The following is an 18,832-nucleotide window of genomic DNA, read 5'->3' as shown; positions in this document are numbered from 1 at the left end:
TGAATCCGGTAGAACACATTGGGGATGTGGCAAAATGGGAGATTAGCAGCATGAAAGTGCAGCTCATAAATCTGCAGAAATGGTGTAACACAGTCTGGAGCATGGAGGAAAATCTCAGATGAATGTTTCAACATCTTGAGGAATCAATGCCACAAAGAACTGAGGCTGAGCAGAGGGGCAAAATGAGGAAATATTCCATGAGCTTTTCTGACAAAGCAAATGTCCTGCTATCAGCAGTTATGAATTTATGTCTGATTTAAAGTTCACTTGTAGTTGGCTAAAGTGATGTTTGCAGCCTATAGTTATGTTTACTATAAGATGGCCAGAATCTCTTTGTTTTAGCTTTAAGGATTTCCATATCATTAATAACCACTCTGATCAAACATCAATGCAGAGTAATTGAACTGGTCAGAGAGAAGGACAAAACATGTTTTCTATATGAATATGTTTATTTATTGGACTTTAAAAAAGGAAATCTACAAATGACAATTAAATAAAAGGAAATGCTAAATACCTGGTGGTCGACGGCCATTTCATTGAGAGTAATAACAACCGTAGATGGATATTAAACCTTTAAATCAAGTTAAACCTCTCTTCAAAAAGCTTCACATATTATACAGAATTTAGCATAAAATAGATAATCATTGTATTCCCTTTGTGTTTGTATTGTATTGTATTGTACCCTGTCCAAATCAGAGCCTGGAATTTGTTTTTCTCAATGTGTGTGTGTGTGTGTTTTTCTTTAAATCTATGCACCACCTATCTGCTGTCTTGGGTAATGACTAAGGCACTTTCTAGATAAACATTTCCCCCCCTATTTTCACTTACTTCAAAGTGAAAAGCTGCAAATTCGTGGCACACAACTTTACAGAACAGTATTTTGTTTTTGTTACTAGCACAGACAGTATAACACATTCAAGCAACACCACATGAATCCCCTGATCTACTGCACTAAGAGCCGGTTTATATCACTACATGAAACAACAAAACAACAAATAAAACATTCATCACCTATCCGTAACTCTTGTCATTATTTCAGGCTTTTGATAAGTGTGAATACAATAGCAAGACACAAATGTCCAGATAGATTTTTGAGTTAAACAGTGTACATGGTACAGAGAAAAATCACATGTTCAGATTCTTGGAGGAACATCAGCCGGCTTCCTTGTAAATTTTAGTTCATACTCTGTGACATAACTTTCATAAACCATTCATAAATTGCCATGACACACATGGCAAAGACAAATACTAACAATTGCGCTTAAAGAAAAAGGAAGCTGCTGTTACTATATCAAAGTAGCGCAGTGGAATACAACAATTTAACAGTATAGTACCATTAGTTAACAGTAGTGTTACAACACCCCTAACACCAAGATGTTGACATTGATTATTATTTGCAGCTGTGTTTCTATGCAAGTATCGAGTAAATTTCTATTATGATCAGGAACAATGAGCTGGGTGTTGGGTTTTTATTTTATTTCTGATGATCTGAATGAAGGATGTAATGTCTCCTACAGCTGAATACGTCCCGGATCCATTCATGACAATTGTTACTGTAAAAATAAAAAGCAGAAAGTAGGTGGCTTTCTGAAGAGGTTGCAATGTGTAACAACTATATTCCAGGATGAAACTGCTGCTCCACGTTGGTCATTGAGTAGTAGGAGTGGTCCAGCAGAGGGACCCCTCACTCCAGATAACCGCAGCAGCCATGACAAGGCATTTGCATAGCTTATCTCTACCCTTATGAGATGTACTTAATACATTTAACAGTGCATGCGGGCAGCTGCACTTTCACGAGTGCAGCCTGCAGAACATGATAATGCATTCAAAGCACCTGGGTATAACTTCACTGAGGACACAGTAATGGTAGAAGGTACAGCATGTTGCGCATCACTTGCAGTTATGACGCTAAATGTAAATGTTAGAACCAGAATGTAAAATCAAGTAATAGGCAAAAAAACGGCACTGCAGTGAAAATGGAAACCCAAATTTACAGATGTTAACTCAGGTCAACTTCAAGTACATCGCAGCTTTTTAAAGGGACTGTACAAAATGAGTGAGGAGAGAAGGGGATCAGGAGAGGTGCTTTGGAGCAGTTGTGAATGTTTTTGATTTTGCTGAAATGAGTGTAATTATTTTTTTTCTCTGATTGAATCCCATTCATCTCCTGTGCGATTTAGTGTAGAATTAATGATACAATAGTTAGGGTATATCAAAAACTTGATGTGTATGTGCTGGAAAACAGTCCTGTCTTTGTATCAGGACTTAATTTTCCTCAACACAACCAGTCAGTTTTAGGAGAATCTGTGGATCCATGTACATTAATTTAGAATCAAATAAATGTGATCTAAATGTGTTGTATTGCTGGGCCGCATTAAATTAATTTTTGTAATCTGAATTTTTGCTCTTGCACAGTATGTTAAATGTCTAAATCAGTAGATAACAGCTGGCTAGATTTGTCTTCCTACATCACAACATTGATATAAATTGTGACTTCATCCTACTTATTGTAATGACTCCAGGTTTTCATTTGTGTCCACTGAGCAGGCTGGATATAACTTGTAGTTAAATGAATAGCCACATCAAGAGGATTTGAATGCGGAAAATGACTCTAAATGCTCATCTGAATTGAAGTTTCGTGTTAAATAATGACACATGAAGTGATCAGTGTGTTGACTGGGTTGACTAAAGTTTGGGAAAGTTGAAAAACTTTGTCTATATTGCCAATGTGTTGTATAAATCTGACCAAAGGAAGTAAAAGGGGCCCTCCAAAAAAAGTAAGAAAATATCACTAAAGATAGTGGAATGGACATTCACCCCTTCAACACCTCAATTTTAATACAGTCCCTAAAAAAACAACCTTCTGATTGCATCACATGAAAAATATAATATGCTCCTTTCAGTAGAAGCCAGTCACTCAGGGTTCCTTCACAAGCTCCAGGAAAAGCAGCAGGAATATAATGTGCACTATCAGTCATTGCACTGACTGTGTTGCACTCAGGATGACAGCGATGTATTCATCAAAACCTGGAAAAGCTGATTATCAGCATTTCTTTGAACCCCATTAGTCTGTCAACATTCGACTTTTCAGCATAAGAGGTGATTCTGTTTGCTGCATCAGCATTCACACAGTACGATCTCTATAATACCCTGTTGACATTCTGTACTTTTCCCTCATAATTATAGAATAGCATTTGTTTTTAAGGTCAGGGAAGACAGCTCACTCTCAAAGTGATGATTTTCAGCTGATGCATACCTGTGGGGAGGGGGAGGGGAAAAGTTCTGGTGGCGGTCAGAGAGACCTGAAGTAAAAGTGTGAGTGTGAGAAAGACAGAGAGTGGAGGGGCGGGGGGGGACTGATGATAATGCTAACATTTGCACTCTCCTCTGCTCCAGTGCACTAATGCTCATCGCCACAGCACCAACAGCCGGCGAAAAGGCCACGGCAGCGGAGCAGAGCACTTGACTCCCTCCAGCTCACATTGATCGCACGCCTCTCAATATGCAGCGCTGACTGACTCCGTGTGAAACCCTGTTCACTCCACTTCGGTGTGCTTCAGCCAATCTAATATGTGTTTGAAAGTCACTTAAAAGCTTTCATATGATTTTTTCTACTTTTTTTTTTTTTTTTTTAACTCTACTGAGCACGCTTTTGCAGATGCAAAGCTTAATATTAAGGACACATTAGGTGCTGATGGCTCATTAACCATTGGAGGAGAGAGAGAGGGTGCAAGCTCAAGATGGCAAGAGGAGCAGGGATCATATGCACAGTAGCAGACCATGCCCCTCCCCCTCACTAAGTGCTGCAGAGATGCAAGAGAATGAGTGTGCATATGAGGATCTGTGCATAAGAGGAGGGGGGATGGGGGAGAAGAAAAGTGAGAGTGTGTGTATTTGTGCACGGGATGGGTGGAGGGTGGGCCCTACATTTTGATGATGATGGCTGCAGATCAAGCAGAGCAAGAGACCGGCGGACAGTGCAGGACGATGATTGACTGTAGGTGGAGGTGTAAGCTCAGCCGGCCAGGTTTCTGCCTTCATGCATTAGCAGCTGGAGGAAGTTTGCGCACACAGAAAGGAGGCTAGGGGGTTAAATTCACTAGGCCCTCACGCTTAGTATGTCTAGATCTGTTATTGTTTGAGTATTTTTTTTCTCTTTTTTCTGATAAAAACTAAGCAAAGATTAAAGATTTGTCAACATCAAATCCCCTAGGGATTTATATCTCCCCAGTAAGAAAGCTCCCTTTTACCAAGCTGAGGGGGGGAGGTGATGCTGTTGCCCAGGAAGGAGATTGACGGCCCTGGGGTAGCACAGTGGGACAAGGGGCGTGGTTTCTCCAGGAGTGTCCCAGGACAGGAAAATGTGCTTCTCTTCACGTGTGTCATGCTTATGAGGTCCGACAGCAGCGTGCACAATGAATGCACCGTGCTGCTGTGTGTGCTCCTCATGCACAATCTCACACAAACACACATGAATGCACACACATACATAAAGCTCTCCCTCTTATGCGTGCACACACATACACACACAAACAACACACAGACACACACACACTCACACAATCCCTCTCTCTTTCTCTAAGCTGGGACCAGCCAGCAGCAAGAACAACCATCAACCATCCATGGCTTTGACCCTGAATCAAACATTGAGAGGACAAGTTGTTTATGTAGAAAAATAGAGGAATTTCCAGAGGCTGATAAAATGTCTTTGGCACTTCTGAAAACACAGCATACATAAAAGGAATCAACACTGAGTATAAAAGGCCAAACTCCAAAGCTCTGCAACCAGAAAAAAATATTAAGATAATCCAGGTTCATCCACATATGAGTCTGGCCAGTCCTGGGTGGATTTGAGCCTGAACCGGCCCATATTCCACCATCTCTCCGTCCACGGTGATCATGCCCTGTGGGGAGATGGGCTCCAGTCGCAGGGCTTTCACCTTCTCGTACACCAGATGGGGGCAGCCGCACGCCAAGTGGGCGCCCTTCTCCATGGCGAGGAAAAGGCGGAGGAGGGCAGGACGTGAGATTCCCGCTGTCACGTAGAAGAGATGAATTAGTCCGTCGTCTGCAATCGCACCAGGGACCGTCCACAGGTCCTCAGCAAGATGGGACTGGTAGATAGCCAACACCAAGACAAAGTCCTCCTCCTTGACGACAGTCCAGCTCTCGGGGACCGGCTGGTCTAGGCTCGGAAGAAGAGAGTCCACCAGTGCCGTGGCCTTACCGTCACTCTGGGTCTCGGGTCTCTTGGTAGTGGCGGGGTTGTTGGAGGATTGGGTGATGGTGTTGTGGTTGGAGTTTGTGCTGTTGTGATTGTGACGAGTCCTCTGATTGGGAGAGGGGTTGGGGTTGGGGATGAGCCGACAGGAAAGGGAGGAGCAGAGCGAAGGGTGCTGCGGTGTAGGAGGAGGGTGGTTGGCCTTGATGCTCCCTTTTTGAGGTTTCAGCACCTCCTTGACAGGCAGATACGCTAACCTGCCCTGATAGACTCGGAGGGAGGCCAGGCGCACCAGGGTGCCCATCAGGAAGCGGATGGCTCCGACGTGGCGGTACTTCTCGCTCTCGATGTCAACATCTGCCACGAAGCCCCAGGCCAGGGAGAGGAAGGAGAAGAGGCGCTGCCGGGAAGCTAAATGGATCGACACCAGGTCCATGGAGCCGACCAGACCTTTACACAGCATGAAGCCACAGCTCAGTAGCAGCTCCTCGTTCCACGCTGGAGGCGACCTGAGGGATTGTTACCCAAATAGTCAGAAGCAATCATAGCATGGTACAACATGACTGACAGAATACGGTCATAAATTGTTATGTAGAACAGAAAATGTATACTTATGTTGTGTAATTTAATCTTTTATGAATATGTGAGAAAATATGTATTCAAAATAATACACTAGTTGTGATACAGTTTCCATGGCTTACATAGCTGAGAGAATCTGCATTGTCCTCAACTAGAGTAAAGAGTCTGCAGCCCTGCTAGCAGCTGTGTGAGGCTACTGCTGCACAGCTGTGCTTGAGCTTAATGCTGACATCACCATGTTAACAACTCATTTACATTCACTGCTAACATAATGATGTTGTAATTGTAGGTAGCCTACAGTGTTTATGTTATCCTTGCCATCTGAGTCTAATATGTTAGCTTCCCAACGTTTGCTAATTAGCACTAAACAAAATGAAGAGCTGAGGCTAATGGGAACGCAATTTTGCAGGTGTTTTGTAATTATCTAGGCCCTACAAATTGAAATGCTGACCTGATGGTGACACTAGATAGTAAGTTCAAAAATGTTTTTCAAAAATTATATGAGCAGTTAGCCTAATGTCTGAACCAAATTTAATATGTGGCCAAAAATTGTCCTGGCATTTAATTTTGACTACACATGACAACCAAATTAGCAATTTAAGCCCTGCAAGCACAAATGATAAAAATAACAATGACCTTTTGTAAGCTCCCACCTGTGTGAAAAAGACGGCAAAAACTAAACTAAAATCGACCCATCTCCATCGAGTGAAAAGCTGCTAAATGCTTTGTTAAGGTTTATTTCCAAAAATCAATCACAGTCATTGCATCGAAGAGTATAGACCTCTGGCTGATCTAATCCAACACCAACCCACTGTATCTCATCCAATGAAATAACTGAATCGACTAGGCTGTATTCAGAGACAAACTAGAATCCCACCCTTTCCCCTAGTCTCTCAGACACTATTGTGGTTTTAGAAATGTCATTGTGTTTTGACCTTCAGAGCCACCGTACATTAAATAGACGGATAACAACCCTAGAGGGACAAATAAATTCCTGTTTGTTGCTTTGTTGTTGTGCCAACAACCAACCAGCAGATGGTGATGACATAAAGTTAGTAGTGCATGCGTGCTGGGTTGACTGGTTCCACGGCTGCACTCGGGACTATAATCATTCATAATGTGCCAGTTTCTAAACCCATTACATCATTCCTTTGAGAGTTATCTGCAGCCTAAAATGACCTCCTGCTGCACAGCAAAGCAGTTCCAGTTTGCTCCTCTGTCTCTCCTCCCTCCTGAGGAATGATGTGCCCAGTCAGCCTTTGGCATAATTACACAGAAAGGAGATAAATTGTTCTTTTTTTAGGCTGAGCGGGGCTCTTCTTTGGTCTGTCTTTGCCCTGTTAGTCCATGCATTTAAATGACTCATTAATGGACTGACTCACTGTGAGTAGTGGTGGACGGAGGCGGCCAGGGCATTGCCTGAGCCACCTGGTAGAATACCCAGAGGGATCTGGATGGCCTCTTGCCAGTCCTCTCGCTCCATCAGGCCATTTATCACCTAAAATGAGGAGGAAGAAATTAAAAAGAAAAAAAACAAAACAATCAGACCCGGTCCTAAATGGAAAAGCAGCATCTGTGTGCAACCACAAAAATGTACTGATAGCAATGCCAAGGCACCTGAAACCACCTTGGCTGAAGATTCATACATTCATACCACAGTACAGCACTAAGCAGGAGAGCATCAACAGCAGCAGCAGCAGAGCTCTTGTCGTGTCTAAATACAAATTAAATTTTTATCCAGTTTTTTTTGTTCTATTCTGAAAAGTGCTAAGAATAGAATCCGGTTTTGTGTTTACATACACATCATCAGTGTCAGTGCCAGTCAGTAGCTGATTAAGATTAGTGTCACCATGAAACAGAAACAGATCGCACCTCAAACAGCAGCCCATCTCCGGACATGATAACCAGAGCGTCCCACTGTGTCAGGTCTTCCTTCCTCACCAGCTCCCGTGCGTGGTTCTCGTGCTCTGAAGGACACGAGAGACGAGAGAGGAAAAACAAAAAACAAGACGAAACAGTAAAAATGTGGCAAAGTGTTGGACAAGCTGACAAAATAAAAACAAGGACAAGGGCAAGAGAAAGAGACACGCTCCCTTCATCGCCAGCCTCCGGGGTAGGATCAGGGAGATTAGGCAGAAAAGAGATTCAATTTCCCCCTATCAGGCCAGACATATCACATTAGCCCATCCAGTGGCTACTCAAGAGCTCCAAGGCAGCTTAGCTGGCCTGCAAACATCTGTGACCGACAAATATCTGCATGTGTGCATGTGCACTCAGTCCTCTGTATGAGTATGCGTGCGTGCGTGCGTGCGTGCGTGCGCAAATGTTGGTTAATGCGCCGGCAGAGGACTGAGCTATTTGTTCAGCCTAGTTTTATTGGCAGCAGCCTTGAGTGGGTCCTTCTGCAGGGGGTCTCTGTGGGCTCATTCTGCCAGCATTAAAGTCTACAGTCCTAGCAGCCGAGACTCCCCAGTGTAACACTGTGTGCGAGTGTGCGTGGAGGAAAAAGATGGCAGAGAGAGAGAGATAAAAGGAGGCAGGCAGACAGCAAAGAAGTTAGTGATTATTGATGCACTGCCATCCTGAAGGAAATATTTTTCCATTCCGGCCGAGAGATATCGATCGAGGGGCTCAACTGAAATAAAAACAACCACGCTCTCTCCTTTCCTTTCACTTTGCTCAGCCTCCACCTGCTCCTGTCCGTCATCCTTTCACTCTCCGGGGGCTTCTCTCTCTCTCTCTTTCCCCTCTTCCCTCTCTCCCAGTGGTGCTGCTGTTTGTTTGCCGTGTGCCGGGGAGGCTGGAGGCAGTGATGCAGTGCTGTGTTGACAGACACAGGCAGAGGGAGTAACTGCACCGCACAGCTGACTCAGCACTTTGAGAGCTGCCAGGTCTCCGACTGATGCTTTACTTCCCAGTCACTTTCTTATTCTGGGGGTCACAGTTGATGTATATGAACTCACGATAAACCTGAAGAAATGAAGCGACTTGTGGTTTTCCTCAAATCTATTGCCGATATGTGACGACTCTGTGAATACACATTTAAAAATCTTGGGTAAATTCCAGTTGTTTCACTCAAAATGTAGCACTTCCCTCCTCAAGTCACACTCTGCTGCCTTTCTTCTGGGGTTAACCAGGGTGGAGATGAAGCTTGGTACACTGGATGCTTCATACAGTATGTAAAAGGTACATGCTGACACAAGAGGCGCCTCCACTGGAACTTGTCCTTCCTTGGGCAAAGGCTATGTGATACATTCATCAAGGAGCTGCGCCTTTGGCAAATGTTGTGCCAGTTAATCCACTCATAGTCACATCTGGCTGGCTACCGTATCCAGCCACCGAAGGCCCTCAGCGACCCATAACCCCCCACCCCCGTTCCTATCCATTCTGCTCCGTTCTTCTTTTGGCCCGAGTCGACATAAGTAATTACTCTGTCTTTTTTCATCAGCATCCAGCTGCTGACCTTTCTTTATAAGTCCCGGGAGTCGGCACAGAGAGCCTGCATGCACATCAGCCCTCTTTCTCAAGAAAACAAACACACAAACCACCGACAGCTTCCCTCCTTTTCCTCTGCCTTCGCTGTCACACTCCATCTCGCTTTGAGATGTATCAGAGATTCACCTGATGTGCTACCGAGCTAGAGACAAGTTACCATTCTTACACGTCTAAATGTTGATCTTGTCAAATACAGTTGGGTCTGGAGTGGAAGTCAGGGTGACAATTAGAGCTCAGAGGGTAAATGATGCACTGTGCAATGAACCTTTGGCATTAAAGCCGGTCTCTGTTTCCCTGCAGCTCCTTGGTATTCAGAGAGAGGTCAACAAGAGTTCAGAGCCTCTGATGACACTGTTTAAGGTCACAAAAAGCCACAAGAAACTCATACAGAATGTGGAGTGGTTGCAGTGACTTGCATGAGAATTTAATGTGTATCAGTGTTCATGCGCCCGAGCACCTAGCGTGTGTATGTGAGCCTGCGTGTGCGCACGTTTGCTGGGAGCACGCCGCCTTCGAATGCATAATAAATACTGATAGAACAATTGCCGCAGAGATGACAGTCATACTGTAGTTAGGCCCATTTAAGTCTTGTGTGTGTGTGACATACTTGTTCTTACAGTGATCAGACACATAGATGGATTACCGTATGGGTATAACCAGGCATACGTAGGTCAAGGGGCCTGCTGACCCACAGGACTCATGGGCCGTATTCGTGACCTTTAATAATTCATGCTGGGTTCATTCAATTGATTTAAAACAGAAGCAAAACAACCACAAATGACATCACTGAGTCATTTTGTATATATTACACTCAGAGTTCTGGTTCAGTTGCAGCGGTCAGATGTTTCATTTCATTACAAAATTGTGGGATATTTTACAGCTATATTCTGCCTTCTCTCCCCAAACTTGACAAATAAAATCTGCCCTATAAAAGTTTCCCTCCTGAAACAAAAGCCTACTTTCATAATCATCCTGCCAGAAGAAATGTGTACAGATGGAGGGGATTTCACCAAAAAGTACCTCTTGAACATCAGGGCAGGAAAACAAAATGTGAACTTCTAAGTTCAACACAACAGAAAAAGTCTGTCTGAGTGGCATTAGCCTTGGACTTTTTCTCTCTCTGTCTATGAGGAGCATCTCTCTTCTGATATCTTGACTATCACAGAGTAACATGTTATGAAAAATAAATGACAAATCATTTAAATAAAATAATAGCTCATCACAACAGCTCAGAGATGGCTGTGTGTGAAGCCTTTCAATTAAATCTAATTTTAGTCCTCACAAGCTGAAATGTCTGACATTCATATCTGATGTTTGCAAGTTCTGCTCCCACATCTCCACTAATGGCCTGAAGTGAAATAAATTTATGGACCCCCCCAAAAAAATTGAATACTCTATAATGTGGAGTGTTACAACCTGTATTAATTACACACATGGATTATAGGATTGTTATATGAAATCCCAGATTAGTCTATGAATTAGTACAGATTTAGTACAGATCCCAGTGCTTTACCTGCTGACTGAGCCAGAGCACTAACAGCTCCCTAATATATGCTCATCATTCGGCGTCAGACCAATGAACAGTAAACCTACACTGATTGCAAATTAAAACATGAACTTGTGTTCTGTCGTTTTTGTCTAAAACATCTAACAACAACAATGTTGAGCAAAGTCTGCAGATGTTTTCTGTGTTCTACAAATAAAACTGTCATTTAGATATAATAATATGACCACAATCTGAGCTACCAGCTTTAATTTGTAGAGTTGGGTCCTTTGTCAAAGGGAAAAGAATTGTCAACACAGGCCACAGATGCTTAATAAAGAGACTAACGGGCAAAATAAAACCTCCCATTAGTAATCCTGTCAAATGCCTTCCTGAAATTGATAAAACAGACAAATGTATGTGTCCACTCTCCACAGTTACGAGTACACGCATGACCAATACAAGCTCTGTCTTCTCTTAATCCCTTTGCTTAAGGTTAGCAACTCAAACAAGAGGAATTTATCAAACAGCTACAACCTGTCACTTTGGTTACTTACAATTCAGATAATTTCACATTTGGAAATTTCAGCAATTTCAGAAGTTATTTTCAGTTTCACCTACTGAAAATTATTACTATGAATTATTTCTACATATTAGTATTCTAGCAATTTTGTTTTGCATGTCTATCCACCCTGTGGGATCAGGGTGCTCAGGGGGCTGACAGCTTCATCATTGGTCCATGATTGGGTCCACAGTGGGGTTGAGGGTTTAATCCCATCACTGCTATTGCATGTCAGGGTTATGTTAAGAGGAGTGTTACATAAATGCGTGAATAACAAAGGTCTGCGTGTGTACACATGTTACTAACCTGTGATGACGAGTGTGTAGGGAACACCGGCCTCAGTAAGCATGCCCTGAACATGGCCGCTGAAGAGCTGCAGAGCCTGGCCCCGCCCGCTGTGAGGGTTCGCCAGAATCATGACCCGGCAAGGTCGACGCACCTCCGAATACACCACACCTAGACATACAGACAGTGGTAGGAGGGGAGGGTGAAGAGAAGGATAGAGATGAAACAAGAAGTAGAGTGTAGATCTTCTCATGCATGATCAAATATGTCAAAGAATGTATAAGGACAACCTCGTCCCTCAGGGTCTGTGGCACAGGAATGCACGAAGGAAACTTAAAGTCATAGGCTGCGACTTGACTGAGACTGACAAAGCTTAATGGTAATGTGACTTGCTACTTTCTTCCTAGAGAGAGCCTGCAGATGCTTCTCGGTCGAGATCTTACAGATTATTAATAGCAGTTTTGTGCCGTTGTGTTCATGCCCATGAGGAGATCCTCTTATTGCCTGTGTTTCTCAAGGAAAGACAGAGTAATGGAGGGACTGTACTTCTACTACACATCATTGATACATCACTTTACTCTCTTGCAAGGATGAAAATTTGTTCACACCGGCCTTTGTGGAGGTATGGTTTTAATGCAAATAGAAACCTAAGATAGACAACATAGTTGACTGGGTGAAAGAGCAAGTATTGCACTATTATGAGAATATTTCAACTTTCAACTTTCCTTCCGAGTTAGCTGAAATCATAAGATCAATAACACTGTCATATTTGAGGTAAGGTACAGCCAGTTGCCAGTTAGCTTAGCACAGCATAGCATGGCTCTGTTCAAAGTGATTCATTTTGTGTTACACCGATAGCATCAAGCTCATCAATTAAAAACTATATCCCTTTTTTTCAGACAAGAACTAAAATGAAATTAAAATCTATTCTTTTCTCTGGCTTAGCTGTTTCTGTCATTTCCTTGAGTCATTACACAAACTGAGGTTTTTACACTTGGGTTTTTGCACAACAACTTATCAAGTAGTAAGCTTTGCACTTGCATTATGAATTGTTTCCCTTTCGGTTTTTACGCTAAGCTAAACTAACTTGCTACAATAGGCCTTAATGAATTGTTCCATCTCATAAATATCCCATTCTTTTTTAAAAATCCATATTCATGTGGGAATATCCAGTTTGACCACTTCACTGAAATACACTTGATGGCTGCCACTACAAGATTTAAGGAGAATTCAGAGAAAAGCTTCCACCTCTGGAGGAACATTTTGCAGCGGATGCACTTGACCTTTAAAGCAGACACAGACTCACCATATCAAGTGAATCTGAAAGGACAGGGGGAGAAAAAATCGTTCCATTTTGGGATGCGAGGGACAGTTTGAATTTCCACCATAATTATTTGTCTGCAGTTGATGCTGACTTTGGTAACATAACAATCAGAAGCACACAATGTGATGGATGGGTAAATTCCACCACCTCTTGCATATAATTAATAGACAACTCAAGACAGCAACAGTAAGCTAACAGGTGTGTTATTTTGACTTGGTAACTATCTATGAAGACTCTGTCTAAGCTGCTTCAGTGTTTTTCTTCTTGACATTTCCGAGCCTCCGTTTCCAGTAGTGTGACCTGTGATGCACTGCTGCTGTTGCTGCCTTTGCCTTCCTCATCTGACCTATGATGGGTATAAAAATATCTTAGAGACAGAGATGTGGACTGGACCCACCAGGAAGAGTGAGGTGAGAGTGGGATAACACACAGGCACATACCAAACCCTGCCTCCATTCATCCACACAGGGGTTCCATTGTTTTTTACTTGTATTACAGCACAATGTGGCTCTGACACAAAGGTCCTCTCTACACTTCCAGAATATAGTGGAAACTGTCTTTTGACAGTGAAATGGCTTTTAATTTTTTTTCCCCCTTGATCCTTAAACAAATCCTACCTTTGCACTGGAATTCATGGCACATAAAACACAGAGGCAGATAGGGTGGAGAAATTGCTTATGTTTCTTCTTCAATAGAGCCACACCTCTGAACTGCTGTCCAGATCTCAGGTTTTTCCAGCAATCCAAAAAGACTAATGAATAAACGACCGTTCAGCCTAATTATCATGCAGCTAATTCACTCGGAAACAAGTAGGAATCATCCAATTATTGGCCATGGTTATCAGCAAAATGAAGTATTTTCCATTTCTTTTTTTTCTTTTTAAACCCATACACATAATACGTTTTAAAGCTACTTTGTCTCAAAAGAGGCTGCCTGTCCTGGGCTGTCTAGTCACAGAGCAGCTCTGATTAGTGAGCTTCGCTGCAGATCGAGGGTGAGACAGCAGACATCGCTGTAGTTGTAACAAACATCACAATTCTCTACATTGTGGTTGCAGCAACACCACACTTTGATAAACAAGTCATTTGATCCAACACACACCAAGAAAGACAGAGAGAGAGAGAGAGAGAGGCAGAGAGAGAAGCCTTCGCTAACTGCTGAGCTAGCTGATCAGACCAACATCAACAACTGCTGAATTAAGGACAGTCACTGCAAGGAGCAGAGAGCTCGGTGCTGGAGCAGAGCCAGCAGAAGTCTGTTAGTCACTGTGATGAAGGGAAAGGAAACACAAACTGGGATTCGACAGAGGAGCCATAAACTACAACAGTAACAGAAACTTCAGTCACTTAAAAAAGTTCCTGACCCTGTCTGTGAGCAAATCTTAGTGCATTACATTATTAAAAGAGGGATTAGGGAGGTTATTTCACATAGTGATGATAATAATAATATATGACCTAAAAAGAGCATCTTTAAATTATGGGTGATCATGAAGCTTTTATGTTGATTAAGTTATCAATTAATTAGGTTCACCTACAACTATAACAACTGCAGCTTAATATCACAGCCCTGCAATAAACTTTGCCTTAATGGAGTGACTGATTGATTGTTTCTGGTATTCTATGTGGTAGACAAAGCATCTCTCAGCTAAAAGTGGCACCAACTATATCATTCAATTCAATCACATTTATCACAACATAACCTCCATGAACGGTAACTAATACACTGCCCAATAAACGTAATAATTGTTACATTCAGATTTAGAGCACAGGATTGATACTTCTTATTAGTAGCCTATTTTTCAGCATCAATTACATGCTTGATTTATTGTTATAATACTTTTACATTAAGGTATAAACCTCCTACTTGACGATGCCATATAAAACAGTAAACACAGGCTGCAGTCAGGATATGTTATCTTTTCCCCTTCTAACCAAAAAGATAAAACGCACTGACCCAAGTCATGTCTCTGAAAATGGCCTCTTCCTTGGAGATTCCTCCTGGGTTGTTTGTGTGTGTGTGTGTGTGTGTGTGTGTGTGTGTGTTTGTGGGCGCGCGCGTAGCCTGTGACAGGAAGATAGATGCAGGGTGTGAGCGTGTATGTGAGCTCTGTCTGTGATGTGAAGTCAAAAATACCTGTGGGCACAATCTCCCCATCACACCGGCAAGCAAACTTTCAGCTGCGATGTGTGTATTTCACAGTTGCGAGTGGGTAAACACACACACACACACACACGCAGGCAGAGGCAGAGAGGCGACAGGCAGACGGGATGTGACAATATGTCAGTGGTAACACGTTACCGTCTCGTTTGCCACAGGAAAGATACTAAATAAAGATGTGATGTGCTTCCAGTATGGCATACTGTGGCACAGGTGGGATTTGCTAAAACATAAAAACCATTCAAGAAACTCTTGGAGCAGAAACAAACGCGTGGGCAATTCAGTGAAAGCGGTCTTAGTGAAACTGACACTATATCCAGACTGGACTGACGTGTCTGTAAACAAGCTGAATTCCAGGGTTGGGTGAGTGTTTGCTGGAGAGGAGGGGGAGAAGGTCTGCAGAGTACAAACACCACTGCCCACTGAGGCATCACCAGGCTGGGTGGGGGGCGCTGACAGGCCATCACAGCCGTGTGTCACAGAGCGGGAGACAAAGGCTCCAGAGATCTGGATGGGGCGAGAGGTCGTCTGGTGACGCATTCAGCCCTCGTCTCCCTCCCTCCCTCGAAACCTGGCATACATTTGCAAATTTTTCGAGGATTTTTCATTCCGAGTCAGAATATAAGTTTTTGGGAAAAATCAATACAGCGTACAAAGCCTGTGCTGCACGCTTTGAATCAAAAGAATAAAAAAAAACGTATAAATGTTAAATCTGTAACGGGCCTCCTACCAGCTGTTTGAATAGCAGAGGAGGATATAGCCGATAGCAACGGAGGCAGCCACTAGTAGGAAAAGTCAAAGCAAGTAACCATCAACTCATCCCCTTTGCATGCAAACGCACTTGTGAAGCTTCTAAGCAAGGAAAATACTTGGGCAGACCATTAATGTAAGCAGGACTGTATCATAGTGTATTCACTTCATTATTCACAGCTCATTCTTTCCAATGAACTTGCAGTAAGAATAAAAAACCTGCGAGACAATTGGTGTCATAGATGTCAACACGCACACACAAAAAATTGGAGTTATAACCTCATCATTAACTAAACCATCACATATGAAATTTCAAGTTTATCCACTTTATACTTAAGTGAAAGTGTGTCACAGTCGTGGCACTCTAAAGTCTAAATACCAATCTTGTGCTAATCCAACCTCTCTTTCTGCAATGCCAGATGAGATGACATGCAATTAACTTAGGGGGTAAACACTCAAATATATGAAGGATTAGTGAATCACACTGACTTTCATACACCCTCTGCAACAAGGCAGAGAAAAGCAGCTATTCTGAAATATTAGCGCCACATTACTCATTTAAAAGACATAATATATTCTGCTAAATACTGTATTATTGGCTGGCCTGAATCCTGGAATGCTAAAACAAGCGTATAAATTAATGATGTGTGATCACATCATCGCTGTGTTCGAAAGAAGTGAAGGAGATCTGAAAGCGGAGACTAAAAAACTGTAAGATGGCTGAGCGATGATTAGTATGTGTGGTCTGAGAAGCTGGGGGCTCTTTGATGAGTCCAGGGAGAGGACGGTGACTGGGTGTTGAGGTGGGAGCAGAGAGGAGGAGGAGGAGGAGGAGGAGGAGGAGGAGGAGGAGGAGGAGGAGCAGGAGGAGGGGGGTGTTACCTCTTAGGTTACCATCTGCCTGCACTGCCTGCCCAGCATGCAGGGCCGAAACCCAAAGTCCTGCTGGCTGCAGAACAGAGGGAGGGCTGGATGTTCCTCATCATCATCACACAGAGCCCAGTCTCTCTCTGTGTTTGCAGTTTGCACACCTGGGGGCTGCTACCAGGACGGTGACCTCATTCCACATCTTGCCACTACAACTCTCGCCTCCATCTTTGGTGACCAACATCCCAAATTAGTCACTGCCAAGTCAAATATCTGCTCCATCTTTGAACTGCTGTAGCTGGAGGATGGAGCTGCAGTGAAGGATATCTGACCTTATATGGTGGACTCAACATTGGCACCTTAACGATAAACACAATCACTTTGGGACCCAAGTATCACCATCTCCTCCCAGATGAGTGATAGGGGTAATAAACTGCATAAACACTTCTCATACCATATTCATGGTAATTACTGTCTCAGTGTATAACAGGATGGAGCCTGAAGAAGCTAATGAGACTGGAAGACAAAGGAACCTGAGGACAGTCTGCATTTTAAACAGAGCGAGACATGATGAGACCTAATTAGACATAGCTTGCTGCAGAGCAGGATGAAAAACAGCCTTTGTTTTGATATGATTTTTTCCACCCATCAACAATATTATAGTAATTTCAATGGGAAATTGCTGAGCAGGAATAATTAAGTCTGAGCAGCAGTGAACACTCTGTGGTGACAGAGGATCAGTATAAGAAATCTAATCATTTAAGTGATCAGTTTCCTCTGTGTGTGTGTGTGTGTGTGTGTGTGTGTGTGTGTTTTAGATCCAGAGCATTGACTGGAATGAGGCAGCTGTTAATTGCTGCTGGCAGGTGGATCACCTCTCTCAGCAGGTGGAGCAGGTTAGAGAGAGGCGGACAGAATGTGCCAAACCTGTTTTGGGTTAAAGGAAGTTGTAACCGTGGTCGATCATGCGGGGCTTAAGTCAGGGCAGCCTAGATTAGCCTACTTTCAAGTGGCCCCCTACTTCAGGGGACTTTTGTCACAGATAATTTCATCCTATCCGGTGGTAGGCTATCATTCGTCTCCTCATCCAAATAACCCTCTCTGTGTGTAGGCTACTGCATGTAGGGCATAAGCTATAGACTGTAGGTTTATATATGAAATTGTGTGTTAAAACGAAACCCTCAGACTTCAAAGTGATGTGACCCATGCCCCCCCACCACACACACACACACACAGTGCTCACCGTCTCTCCGCGGCGCCTGCAGCAGCGAGGCATCTCTGATGGCATGAGCCCACCTCTCAGCCTCCTGGAGGTTGGCGAGCGGGTCCTGGACCAGCGCGACCCGAAAGCACTGCTCCACTCTCTGCCGGGCCACTCCGGCGCTCATCCAGCGCCTCTTGAACGGGTAGAAATAGGCTGTGAAGTAGGCGCCCACATCCGCGCCGTCCGGCCCTCGGTACGCCCGGCAGCCGATACAGTCGGTCAAGTTAAACACCACCTTAGTCCGGCCGGGGGACGAGGAGATCCTCTGGATGGTCAAGGCGCTCTCCGTCAGGCTCACCGAGTACCGGACCCTGTCGTTGAGCGTGTCGGTGAACTCCCCGTACAGCGCGCCCACCACCCCGTTTCGCTGGCGGGATGGATCCGGTTCAGAGGCGTCTCTCTCCATCCCGGACGGAGAGTGCCGACGCGACGCGTCCCGCAGGCCGGTGTGCGGATGGCGGCGGTGCGGTGCAGACTCGGATCCTACTACCAGCCTGCTGTGGGACCCTTTGGAGTGAGATAACAGCAGCTTTCCTAGTTCAGAGTCTCTCCCTAGTGACTGAAAGGGGAATGGCAATGATGGAGCAGTGAGCAGAGCGCAGCCGGCTGTGCCGACACCAAACACTCCTCCTGAGGAATTAATACTTTCTGTCCTGCCTGAGAGCCACATGCTCCTAGTGCAGGCAGGTGGGACTACCTATAGTTTATTATAAGTCACTAATTAAAATCATGTAGGGTAGGCAAGGCTACAAATAGCTAGCCAATCAATTTAAAATTCAACTAGCCTATCTAAACACCCACATTCCCAATAGCCTAACATTCCGATTTTAAAATATTCTACATTT

General features: G+C 43.8%; 1 protein-coding gene across 1 annotated transcript; it reads right to left on the bottom strand.

Annotated features, from left to right (window-relative positions):
• Nucleotides 1-4,145: 4,145 nt before the first annotated feature.
• On the bottom strand, nt 4,146-18,621 carry LOC146983191 (sphingosine kinase 1-like). Its single transcript, XM_085784638.1, has 5 exons — nt 17,967-18,621; nt 11,647-11,796; nt 7,673-7,767; nt 7,183-7,298; nt 4,146-5,730 (listed from the first exon to the last, which is right to left on the bottom strand). The coding sequence occupies exons 1-5, from the start codon at nt 18,391-18,393 to the stop codon at nt 4,815-4,817; spliced, it is 1,704 nt and encodes a 567-aa protein (XP_085640764.1). The 5' UTR covers nt 18,394-18,621; the 3' UTR covers nt 4,146-4,814.
• Between the last annotated feature and the right edge of the window lie 211 nt (nt 18,622-18,832).

The sequence above is a fragment of the Trachurus japonicus genome, chromosome 8 (genome assembly GCF_045865225.1).
Source record: "Trachurus japonicus isolate A0001 chromosome 8, Traja_1.0".
Lineage (NCBI taxonomy): Eukaryota > Metazoa > Chordata > Actinopteri > Carangiformes > Carangidae > Trachurus > Trachurus japonicus.
Note: the sequence above shows the minus strand (reverse complement) of the source record. Positions and strands in the feature narration are given on the sequence as shown.